Source organism: Anguilla anguilla, chromosome 13 (assembly GCF_013347855.1).
Source record: "Anguilla anguilla isolate fAngAng1 chromosome 13, fAngAng1.pri, whole genome shotgun sequence".
NCBI classification, from domain to species: domain Eukaryota; kingdom Metazoa; phylum Chordata; class Actinopteri; order Anguilliformes; family Anguillidae; genus Anguilla; species Anguilla anguilla.
The window spans coordinates 28,825,611-28,838,790 of NC_049213.1; the positions used below are offsets into that span (position 1 = coordinate 28,825,611).

General features: G+C 44.1%; 1 protein-coding gene across 15 annotated transcripts in view; it reads right to left on the reverse strand.

The window, feature by feature from the left end:
* Positions 1 to 925: 925 nt before the first annotated feature.
* LOC118211066 (band 4.1-like protein 1) overlaps positions 926 to 13,180 on the reverse strand; it is a 73,679-nt gene continuing 61,424 nt past the window's right edge. For 11 of the 15 annotated variants that reach the window (XM_035387829.1, XM_035387836.1, XM_035387835.1 and 8 more), the window contains 9 exons: positions 11,565 to 11,615; positions 10,469 to 10,819; positions 9,728 to 9,856; positions 8,991 to 9,065; positions 7,541 to 7,600; positions 6,012 to 6,107; positions 5,617 to 5,697; positions 5,201 to 5,317; positions 926 to 4,369 (listed from right to left, as the gene is read on the reverse strand). In XM_035387829.1, the coding sequence (XP_035243720.1) occupies positions 4,364 to 4,369; positions 5,201 to 5,317; positions 5,617 to 5,697; positions 6,012 to 6,107; positions 7,541 to 7,600; positions 8,991 to 9,065; positions 9,728 to 9,856; positions 10,469 to 10,819; positions 11,565 to 11,615 (966 nt within the window). In that variant the 3' untranslated portion in view covers positions 926 to 4,363. The remainder of the gene's footprint in view (positions 4,370 to 5,200; positions 5,318 to 5,616; positions 5,698 to 6,011; positions 6,108 to 7,540; positions 7,601 to 8,990; positions 9,066 to 9,727; positions 9,857 to 10,468; positions 10,820 to 11,564; positions 11,616 to 13,180) is intronic. The other 4 variants (XM_035387842.1, XM_035387843.1, XM_035387830.1 and 1 more) reach the window with 3 other exon arrangements.

The following is a 13,180-nucleotide window of genomic DNA, read 5'->3' on the forward strand; positions in this document are numbered from 1 at the left end:
TTCATTTTTAATTTGTTTCATAACAGTGTAGCAGACGTGCCTGTCAGGTATCTCAGAATGAACCTTTGTGACAGGTACATTGTCGCATCAGATTAACCAGTCTTTTGGTCATGTGATCACTGCAATGTGGTGCAGGATCCTGATATTCATTCTAACATGTGTAAAGTATTCTCTCTGTATGTATGTCCTCTGAACTCTGTGACTTGCCTGTTTATAGTGTCATATGAAGTCCATTCCATATATTACTTGCAATTGTAAGAATGAATATAAAAAATGAAATGTTAATAGGTGCACCCTTATGTTTCCTTTGTATTGCATTCGCACATGGTACTAGTTGTACTTTTAATGTGATTAGCTGAACATTTAAGAAACATACTAAATCAATATTAAAGTACTGAATACTTAATGGCAAATTCCTTTGCATCACTATATGTATAGTTTGAATTTCCATTAGACAGGAGACATAATTAGGGACAGTATGGTTGAGTTTCTAAACTAATTAATTTAATTATTATTGTTTTTTTACTTTTGAATTATTCTTTTTCTACCCTTCTTGTGCTTCATAGTCCTCTCAATCAATTATGGGCTTTTATGGTTTATAGTTTAACTGTTTATTGTTTATCAACAGTATGTGCTGCTTGCTATTTCATGATACACCACATGATGGTAGTAAAGGACAAATAGTCAATTACATTGTTACATTAAATGAACTAAATATCACATTTTTCTGCAATTACTTTTTTCTGGCACTTTGCCACATCATTAATAATTGGTTACCAAATGCTTACTGATTTTGAGCTCAATCCTTAGGTTGAGTGTAGCTTTGTTTATATTCTGTGCTGACAATGTTGACTTTTAAATTTGTACCACATACGGCTATTTCAAATGCAAGCCAAATTATAAAAAGACACAAAGGCCAACCAAATCCATTAATGTATGTATGTTTTTATTTATTCCACTTAGACTGAATGCAAATACAGCAAACACACACCACCAAGCACTAGGGGGCAATGTAGAGCAAAAGTGAGGCATGAAACGGCAAGGAGAACGAAGGAAATGTAGGGGAGGTCAGTGTTTCTACTAGCCGTGCACAGAGCAGTAGGTGTCATGTTGGGATTCTTTTTCATCCGGTGCATTGCTTTCCGTTAAACTGCCCTCACAAATCTTTTGTTGGCGCTAAAAATGGACCTAACGCATCACAAATCTGGCCACATAGGACCTCTGTAACTGTCAGCAATGATACCCTTTCCACTCAAGCCACAATCTCTCCTGTGTCACTGGATGTGGTTGGGGTACTTGCCTTCCTATATGGGCGGAGCTCAAACCCAAGGCTGTATTTTTCCTGCTCCTGTGAGCTTGTTGCGTCCACTCAGCAGAGCCCTTGCAACACGTCAACAGCTACTTGGACTCAGCAGGCCTCAACTGCCAATAAATACAAGGCACTTGGCCTGTAAATAAGAAGCCACTGGAAAACCTCCAAATGCTTGTTTCACAAAATGACAGTGACTCAGGCGGTAAGGCACCCATTATTAATTTGACAGCACCATGACATAGTGCTGTAACAGTCCTTACGATACATTTGGAGCCTTTGCACTGACTGTAGATATGAAAGATGAGAACCCCTTTCCCACCCACTGTTTGTACCCAACTCACTTACTGTACTAGTACTTAGTTACCATTTAAATTTAGTTACAAGTAAATACATTTACACTTGGATGCAAAATAGGGCCCTCCCTATTTTTTTTTTCACCTACCATACCAAAAATGTTTCTGAAGAATGTGAAAGGAACACAGGGAGAGCTGGAGAGTTCTGTGGAGTATCATTGCTGACGGCAACACTATACTCACTGCAAACAAAGTACCTTTTGACAGTAACAAAGGACTCCAGTGTCGTCCGACTTTAAAACATAGAAAGGAATCAATACAGTCAGATTTAGGGTGTTTCACAGATACAACTCAACAGCAGTTAAGACGAGTGCAGAGGGTCTTCCCATACCCTTTTTCAGAGGGAGAGAGGAGGAAGAGCAGACAAAGCCGTGGACGCCTGTGTAGAGCAGGTGTGGACCGCATACCCTGTACTGACCAACCTCAGCTTCACCAGAACTGTCTCTGTCTCTCTTAGCTGTCATTTTAAGCAGAACTAAGTTCGCAGATCATGACAACAACTGTGAGGTCGGCACAAGGACAATGTGGTCTGCAATTTTGCATTTACCTCACAGAAGGTACCCTGCCCCTCCGAACTACTGATCCAATGCTTTGCTTACACACATTAAAGTATGAATCTGCATGTACAGCAGGGCCAGTTTGTTGTCGCTTCACACATTTGATACTAGTCTGCTTAAAGTGCATGTAGCTTTCCTATTTTGTTTTTTTTTTGCTAAAGCACTGTGATTCATGCGTATAGGTATCTGAGTGGAGAACTCTCTCCAGGAAAGGCCAGTGAGCTCACACATGAAGCCTGGCTGGGTTACTACACGTCGCACACTAGCCCTCGGTGTCACCCACGTTACCCCACAGGCGAGGGCAGGACTCAGGCCCCCGTTCAGTCAGCCCAGGCTTTGTCTGAAAAGGGAACCAGAAAACAGGCAGCACTCTCATTCAGGGAGGGAGAACCTCACATCTCACATTCACCATTCTTATAAATACAACTGTCAAATTCATACACCATAACTTAAAAATATCTGGAAGAAAATTCAAATAGAAAAAAAAAATAAGATAAAATCATATCACATTTCAAAATAAATGAATAAAACGCTTATAGAAGAACCATTTGCTTTAGTGATCCAATTGTACCAATCACTACATGACTACGGTATTGATTGAACATGGCAGCAAAAGGGTGAAAGGGTTGATTCTGGGAAAAAATATGACAAGTTGCCACTTGTGGGCTTGGAGGAGTGGTGGGCGGGGGGACTTAGAAAGAGGAACCCAGATCTGTTTTTAGTTTCTTTTTTTTTTTGCTTTTCTTTTTGGAATAAAGCCTGTAATGTGAAGGTAGTAAAACCACGTCAATGTTTTCATTAGCTGATGAGCCAGAGAGCGCAGTGTGCAGTCGGAGCTGCTGAAGGGGTTCAGCTCCATGGCTGCTTCATCGTAAGTGCCGTCCATTTCCTCTTCCATGCATGGCGTTTCTCCCTCTGACACTGTCCCCTCTGCTCCGTTTGACACAGAGTTCAGCCTTCCAACGCAGCCTTGCAGGCAGGGGCGCGTCCTCCAAGCGCACCTCGTGGATTTCTAGGACGTGCCGCGTTTAGTTTCAGTTTCGTCCTCTCCACTATTTTAGATTTGCTATCACACATGCATGCACGTTTGCGAATCTAAATCGATACATATGTTTATTTTCATGAACAAGCAAAAACACTGGACATAAGTCTGATCTTCTATTATTAAAAATGTTTAAAAAGCTAATAAGACTGCTGTGGATCCTGTGTCCCGCCGGCAACAGCAAGCAGTAAGGGCTGGCCATCGCTGCAGATCCCAAACTCCACCCCCTCCCCTCCCCTCCCCCAATGAAATCTCACACTTCATCTGTGTAGTCAGCAAGGGCTGAGCAGATGGGGGAAACCACCACTGTAAATTTATTTTGAGGGCTAAGGAATTCTGAAACATATGCCATGCAATGGTCTGGATTCTTAAAAATAAAAATAAAACTGGTTTGAGTGGCATCTGGACCAATTATATATCTCAGGGATCCAACCAATGAATCACATCAGGATGATGTCATCCAGTTTAACTGTGCAAGGCTGATGAAGAAGAGTGGCCACTCTTTGACATGGGACACTTGGCTGCACTGATCTATTAGGAGTCGTACAAGAAGAGCATTGTGGGTCTTTGAACCCAGAGCCATCCCAATCTAGGGGTAACCTCAATACTAAACATAGTGCAATTAAACAGAATGCCATTCACCACATCTACGTAAAATACATACAGGTGAGTTATTTTAGGGGGGGGGGGGGGGGGGGCTGGGGTCAGGTGGAACCAAAAACATTTGTGACTTCTGTCTCAGCAGGACAAGGGTAGGACATGTCTGTGACAGGTCTGTGTCCTCTGGACAAGGGTAGGACATGCTGGAGAGAATGGAGGTGGGGTACGGGAATGGGGGGGGGGGGTTAACGCCCTCTCACAGTCAGTTTTAGAGGGAAGGGCAGGAGAGGAAGTGTGTTTGGTGTGTGAGAGACAGATGTAGGCCTGGTGGTCCTGTTGTATGAGCAGCAGAGGGTGGGGGTGGGCTGGTGGGGGTGGATTTTGGGATGAGTGTGTGGGTGGTGTTGGGGGACCGGCGGCAGTGGTCAGGCAGTTGCAGGCCAGGCTCTTCCCCTGTCCCCATTCCCAGGGACCGTCTTGGGGGCAGAGGCAAGAGAGATCAGGACTGCAATAGAGAAATAAACACATGCGCACGCACACACACGTGCGCACACACATACACACACACACACGCATATGCACACACACACACACGCATACACACACACGCGCGCGCGCACATGCACATACACACACACATGCACACACGCACGCACATGCACGCACACACACATGCATGCACACACACACACACGCACACACACACACGTGCATGACTTTTCATGAGGAAGAAACCTTTACAGAATTTGCCATGATAAATTGCATCAAACCAACAACATTATGGCTACTATGAAGCTTATAATTAGTGATCAGTAAAGGGGAAGTTTTAATTTAATCCAGCCCTTGGGCTAAGTAAATGAATTAACACTGGGTTGTCCAGTACATTCTAATATCTTGGAACTCATGATTAAATAATTAATTTCCATGCATCCATGATATTACCGCATATGATATATTATGTGTCCCCCAGTTTTACCCTGACCGCTTTTAGCATCATACAGGTTTACATGATGGTAAATCTCAATGCATATTTTCATGGGTAATGTGTAGCACATAGAAAGTCACATAAATACAATGAATTAGAAATAATAGAAACAGTCCAATGGTTTATATTGCAGAGATCTGAGTTTTTAAATATTATTATTATTATTATTATTATTATTATTATTTTGTGACTTTCAGAGTGCATGGAATTATATGTTATTGCTCTTTATCAATATATTCACCAATTTTATTTTGATATGAAGTTTCCTATTTAAACTGCACTCTTCCATATTCATCTACTGCCCTCTACTGTCCATAGCGAGACATGGAACTCACTCACTCTCTCCCTTACCTCAGATTTCCTGTATTTCTCTTCAGAGGAAGATTCTGTTTCCCTGACAACCACTGCCTTAGTAACCAGCATGTCAGGGTGCTGTTGCTTGGCCTCCTGTATTGCCATGGCGAGAGCCTGAGGGAAAAGCAGACATTTCTGAAAATTGGATCTCCTTAGCCTTCATCGATAACACTTGTCTGGGTGTGTGCCTGCCCTTTTGTATTACAAAAATGACCACTGTGCCCATTATAGATTTGAACAAACCAATTAGAATTTTCAAGGTTTATCCTAATTCCGCCATCTTTAATTCCTTTGTTTTCCTTTGATTCATTCGATGCCGACCTGCTTTTTCAGCTGATTTCTGCTGAAGGATGTGAAACACAAATTTCCCTCCCCTCCTGATACACCGTAAGCGGGATTCAGGAGCGTCTAACCTGGTCCTGGTCCACGTCGTCATCCCCCGTGATGATGATCCTCTTCTCAATCCTTGTCTCCGAGTACCCTCCTTTCACTGTCTGTGACAAGCCAACACAAAAGACAGCCCCATCAGAGCAGGGCCCACTGGCAGCACGGTAACAGCACGGCTTCACTTTGCCACAGCAGAGACACTGCACCAGCCCCACACAGGGAACCCACACAGGCACAGCGCCCCAGTCTATTAGGCCAAGCAGAGGCAGGCATTTCAAAGCATGGGGTCTAACTGCAGCCAAAGGAATCACTTTGTCTTTTGCCAATAAATCCAGGGGCCTTATCAGCTCAGAAAATAATGACAAGTCACCCAGCCCCGGAGCCCCCAGCGGCTTCAGACAGAAACGGAGGAGACAGTTACCTTGGTAACATGCGTTGTGGTTGCTGAGGTAACGTTTTCCGTGGTGACAGTCAGCGGGGACACCGCAGCCTCCCTCCCCAGAGCGCTCATCTTTCCCTGCAGAGAAGCCATTAGGCCGGGTGAGTCAAATGATTAACCGCGCAGCTGCTACAGCACGAACACACACACGCACACATACACACACACGCACACACACACACACACACACACACACACACGCAAACACACACACACACATACACACACACACACGCACGCACATACACACACACACACATACACACACACGCACACACACACACACATACACACACACACACACACGCACGCACACACACACACACACACACACACACACACACACACACACACACACGCACATGCACACACACACACACACATACACACACACACACACACACACACACATGCACACACATACATGCACACAACTGATCTTAATACAGACAAATTTTCTTCACAACACAAAATTCATTAACTGCACACACACTGCTGTCCATCAGCAGTACACAAGCAACAAGTATGCATGCAAAACAACAACCTACTCTCTTACACTGCTGCTCCTACAACTGACCCAATCCAGCTGGCCACACACTTACACCACCCATGTGACACAAATGGACACACACAAACATGCAACCTACCTGGCCCTCTTGAGTTTACAAATGGCAGCTATTCATAATATAATATTTCCACACATCTCATCACAGTCTTCTAGCAGATGGGTGGGACTACCCTTATGAAAAAATCATGTGATCAAAGACCACATGTGAACACCCAACATGGGACTATAAAAAGAATCCCACACATACGACTAGAGTGCGAAAAGGTAACCTACTGTATGCTATTTAAAGTTACATGTTTTGGTTTCACATGTGAAAACTGTAGTTCACGTTTGAAAAAGTCAGTCATGTGAAAATGTGGAATTTCACATGATTTCATGTCACACGTTTTGTTTTTGCATGTGGAAATTTTCATTCACATCTACAAAAAAGCCAATCACATTCTAAAATGTCCAAGTCACTTGTGATATTTTCTTTGGACATGTATATATAATAATTATATGTTAAATTCACACGTGAAAAGGCAGAGTGAGTGTGTGTGTGTATTTGTGTGTGTGTGTGTGTGTGTGTGGTACTGATGACCTGTTGAGATGTATGGACTTAGTGTTAACTAGAGTTTTCGGGAGCCTCAAATCCATTGCTTCTCCAGCCACTCATTACATCTTTGACCCAGAATTATTTTGGTACACAAGAACAAGAACAATTTTTTAAGGGATAAACATCAAACAGGGTAATTCATGTCAGCCTTCTAGCAAAGATTAAAGATTAATTTCCATTAATAGGAACAAAAGGATGAACGTCATAAAAACTAAAAGCAGAAAACTATGAAAATAACTAGCAGATGTGTTTATCATACAAAATTAGAGGTAAGCCTTGGGCATTTCTTCACTCTGACTGTAGTGCTGAAACCTCCTTTGAGTGTGAAAGTTTAAGAAATTCCCTCACCGGCGAGCCACTTTCAGAACTGGGGGGATGGGCCTCCTTCCCACTGCTCACACGTGGGCTCTGAAACACAGAAAGAGATCATCTCACCCCTGGGGCCACACACCACCACCACCAGACGGCACAAGCATGGACTCCACACAGAGACAAGCAGCATCATCCCAATTCACAGTGCATTAGTGTGGCGCCCACGGGGAGTGCAGTAGTGCAGTCTCAAAGCACAGAACATTAGCCTGGTCCTCTCAGAGAGTGTAGTATCTCTGTCTCCGCACACAGAGCAGCAGTGCTGTCTCCACACAGAGACCAGCAGCACAGTCCCCACAGTGAGAGCAGCGGTGAGGTCTCCACACAGAGACCAGCAGCACAGTCCCCACAGTGAGAGCAGCGGTGAGGTCTCCACACAGAGACCAGCAGCACAGTCCCCACAGTGAGAGCAGCGGTGAGGTCTCCACACAGAGACCAGCAGCATAGTCCCCACAGAGAGAGCAGCGGTGTGGTCTCCACACAGAGACCAGCAGCACAGTCCCCACAGTGAGAGCAGCGGTGAGGTCTCCACACAGAGACCAGCAGCACAGTCCCCACAGAGAGAGCAGCGGTGTGGTCTCCACACAGAAACCAGCAGCACAGTCCCCACAGAGAGAGCAGCGGTGTGGTCTCCACACAGAGACCAGCAGCACAGTCCCCACAGTGAGAGCAGCGATGTGGTCTCCACACAGAGACCAGCAGCACAGTCCCCACAGTGAGAGCAGCGCTGTGGTCTCCACACAGAGACCAGCAGCACAGTCCCCACAGTGAGAGCAGCGGTGTGGTCTCCACACAGAGACCAGCAGCACAGTCCCCACAGTGAGAGCAGCGGTGTGGTTTCCTGGAGCAGCAGCATGGTCTCATGGAGGGTTCAACATGCAGCTACAAGGTAAAGCTTACAGTGCAGTGGTGCAGTACATACCACATTGTTCCACAACAGCTTCATGATATGAACAACTCTTTACTATTATTGCAGATTTTCAAAAGATTTTTAGCTGATGGACCTGTTTTGCCATTGTTCTTACTTACTGTATGTAACAATGTGAATATGACATGAATTAAAACCTTAAAGCACTGCTCTGTGGCAAACCAACCATGCAGACAATCATTTCTGCCTTGAGAAATGGTGTGATCAACCCATGAGTGGACAATAAATAAAATACTCACTATTAATCATATGGTCAGCATATTCATGCTTGTAAAATAGTTGCACTCACTGAGTGAGGGTACATAAATTCCATTATGGATGGAGCTATAACAATTAGTTAGTTACTTGTTTAAACAATCAACATATTTATTTCTCCATAGAAAAAAATAATAACTGGTTCAAAACTGTGAATTACTAACAGCATCCGTCCCCATGTTTTGTTTCACGAAACCCCATTCTCCCATCAGGGGGGAAAATCACACAGCATATAAGAAAACATACCAGGTCGCCCTCTGCTGGTTGTATGACATCAGTGCAGGGGACTTGGGGGTCCTGACAGTTGAAATCACTCTGAATCTGTCACACAGAGACAGACTCATTCACGGTGCAATCTGAATTAATAATACATTTGCCTATAGACCCCAAGTGACTGCTGTCATTGATTTTGGAAACTTTCAAGTAAACTCTTCTTCATAAGACAACTGCTGAAAATCTTTAGCATGGCTTATCTTCATCATTACATGGAGATCGACAGAAGGGGCAGGAAGGCTTAATTCAGTTTTAATAAGACACCTGTGGGGAAGCTTAAGCATTGTGTATGATTTCTTAAGATGAATCAAATGACTGTTTTTCACCCTTGTTAATTCTGTCGATATTTTGTTACTTGGCACCCGTTTCATTATTTTATGCCGGCACAAAAAACGTCAATTTTTCTTGTAAGTGAAGTCATTAAGTGCTCTCGGTTTGAGGAAACAAAAACTGCTCTGAATGTGTTCCTTTTTTACCAAATTGGTATTTCAGTTTTCTTTGTGTCTGGTTCAAGCAAAATAAATACATGTTATTATGCTTATTTCGAAGCAAAAAAGATACCTTTGTATCAATGACCAATTATTTCACTCTGTTGCCACAAACTGCCAAATTTCATTTCAGTTGTTTAGGATTTCTGTTTGGTGTGTTTTTTAAGCCGTTCCTCATGCTGGAACAGTTAGTGAGCCTGGTACAGGTGAGAGATCAAGCACCTGTTCTGAGAGCTCCATGATGGTGGTGGTGACCTCTGACCCGTTGGGTTGCGTCTCCGTCTTGGAGTCGGTCTTCTTCAGCTGCTGGGCAGCACTCACAGCACTGGCTTCTTTCTTGGCGACAGGGGGCTGGGGGCAAACGGGGCAAACGCACACGATGAATGAGAAGCACAAAAACCCAAAAACCCTCACCCTAAACAGGACAGCAACCTTAAAGCAGGATCCCAACATCTGAGCCACACTATTCTCATTCCCCTCAATTCACTGCTTTCTTTTTTTTCTTGATTAACATACAAACCAGACACTTTAATCACTTAAACCTTGGAGCCTCAGGGTGTATAGTTTATATGCATGCACAACATTGTCAGAGGGAAAAAAAATAATACATAAAACCATGATGAGTGACATTGATTGAAAAAAAAAAAAAAAACATTTTACAGAATTGAAGCTGGCCACAGAGATCAAAATAAAAATAGGGATGACAAAGAAAAAATGCATGAAAACACAGGCAGAAAATAAATGAATAAATAAATGCATAAATAAATAATAAAATAATAATATAATGAATACAATATAAATAATAAATGAATAAAAGTACATTGATAAAGTAAAAGCGAGGTGAGAGCTGATTGGTCCAGCAGAAGGGGAGGCGGGGTCGAAGCATGCTGATGCAGTTCTGTTGATGAGTGGCAGGATGTCCCCTAGGCCGAGGGGGAGGGGGAATGGGTGGGGTCTATCTACCTCATAGGGCACACGCTCTTCGGGGGGCCTGTCTTCCACAGGGGATTTGTCCTGCATGGCCATAAGTCGGGCGGAGTAGAAGCGGGAGGTCTCCTCGAAGTCGTCGCGCCCCACCTCGGGCAGGCGGTCCCTCTCCCCGAGCTCGGTCATGCCCCTGGAGAACTCCTCCATGCCCGTGTGCAGGTCCATGATGACGGTGAAGTCCACCTCGGCCTCCAGGCTGGAGGTGGAGCTGACGGTGATGCTGGAGCACTTGCGCTCGATGCCCAGGTGGGTCTCCTTCATGTAGAGCGTCTCGCGGTCCTGGTCATCCTCACAGGCGGAGCCCGGTCGCCTCTCCCAGGGCTCTCTCTGGATGGGACACAGGGAGACAGAGAGCAACCACGCCCCCAGATCAGAGGTCTGCCGGGGCGACCCCTCCAGAGATGGGATGGCAATGACCAATGGTGCGGAGGGCGGGGGGACTCCTTCCAGCTCCTGAGTTTTCACATCAGTGTGGGAGCTTTCACACCACATGATGGTTTCTTTCTGTCAAGGTAATGATCCATGAAAGAGACAGAGGAGTCGTCCCCGACAGCATGCAATCTGTGGCATGTCCACGGAGGAGAGGACAAATGAGTTCCTACTGAAGACAGTGATGATACAGCACAGGAGAGGGATGGAACAGCATGTCACAGAGAAACACGGGTCCCCACCGCATGAACGACAGCTGTGTCCAGATGGCTTCTCAAATATGCAAAATACATCATTAAAACATTCAGGAATTTTCTTACAATGTAACACAATTATGAAGTTAACAAAATCACAACTTCTTTATTGCTTCAGAGGGGGTTAAATTGTAACAGAAAATGAGCCTTGGGAGCAGGTGATGGGGGCACATGCAGCATGCACACAGCGAACATGAGGGGCGCATGCAGGGGGGAGTGGACTGCTCGGGGTGGCATGTGTTCCAGAGTGATGAAACATGAGGCAACGGGCAAAAAAAAAACCAGCCAGCCGCGCGCGGGGAGGGGGGGACCGGGGGTGTCAGTCATGAATTATGGATGGCGGGTGGAGAATTTTTTTTTGTTTTTAATTCAAGGTAAAAATGAGAAACCTGAGCTTCATCTAGCGGCTCTTCGTGAATTGCAGGAGTGGAGAGGGGCTCCTGAAAAAGTCAAAAGGAGAAGGGAGAAGGAGAACGGTCCTGAGTTAGGCCCGTGCTGCTTTGACTGACACTGTTTGCCAGAGGCCCACGCCGGCTGGGCCAAGACCGTCACTTTCCCTCAGTCAGATAAACAGCACAGGGTACAACCTGTCTGAAAACAGAGCCGCGGGCTCTTTTATATCCCCATTGCAATGTGGCTACACACAGACAGCTCAACTTCCTGTCTCCATCCATACAATACAAGAGATAGAATCCCACATAACCAAGACTCTGCCTTTGTTTGTAATGGCACATTATGTTAAACCCAGTGTTATTTGTTGGTTTGTATGCATAACAAAAAAAAACACCCAAAATGCAATGCGGTTAGCTTAATGCATCTAAAATGGTGCCATACAGATTGTTAGAGGATGCTTTATGAGAAATATCCAACCACTCATCCCATGGAAATTGCACATGTTGAAAGATCTTCACGTTAACAGAATAGCATAAACGGAAAAGCACTGCCTTCATACAAGGTTTAAGATTGCACTGAAATACACAGAGAAAAAAGATTTTGAGTTTGCTCTGCAGAAGTGGGAACACACCTTTGAATAGCTGAGACAAGCGTCTGGCAAAAGCCATTTTAACGCAAGGTAGAATTTGTAAATACTGCAGAGCCACGCTGACCGAAAAAACTTGCATGACAGTGACATACAAATGGTCCCTACCTTTATCACAACGTCCTGTTATGGCATAACTGGACAATATACTCATGTGAGAAACTTTCAAAAGGTAAAACTGAAGACTCATTTACCACCAGACTCAGCTTTTGCAGCATACCAAAAACAGTGCTCTCACACATACATCACGTACATCAAACTTGTTTGTGCCAATGCGTCCAGGACCTTAGCTCAGATGAAAGTCACGCAATTATTTAAGCTGTCAGATCCGAGCCTTATTTAAAATTCTCTTCATTCCACTGCCAAAAATGTGCCAACTCCTAATTAATGCAACTATGAAACTACTGTGCGGCGCTATGCCCCAGCTTCTGTCCACGAGGGTATAAACTGTGAGCTCTATAGTTGCGTGCACAGGTCTACTTTGCACTGTGAGGGGACCTTTTAAAAGAGGATAAGCATCTTAATAAATTATGCAATGTTTCGCCATGTTTCTTACAAAAATGTAATGGATATTACATCATGCTCTGAGAACTGCAATTCCTTCCATTCATTTATCTCTGTGTATCATGGATGTTCTATACTGTATGTAACATATAAAGATTTTGTAAATCATTATCACAAAATATTTATAGCATTAATTTTATTGTTATTCAACACAATACATACTGTAGAAATACACAGACACTGAACTATTCCATTAAGTATGTCATGTCAGGCACGGATATTGAATACAGTAATTATGTGAAGCATACCCAGATGGGCGATGAAAGAACCTCATTCAGGTATTAAATATTGTGTAACAAGACACTCACATTTAGCCAACTCAAACCCAAACTAAATATTTACTCCATGTTTGAAAGTCTTGACTTTTTCTGTTCATACATTCTGTTAAACAAATGACCACAC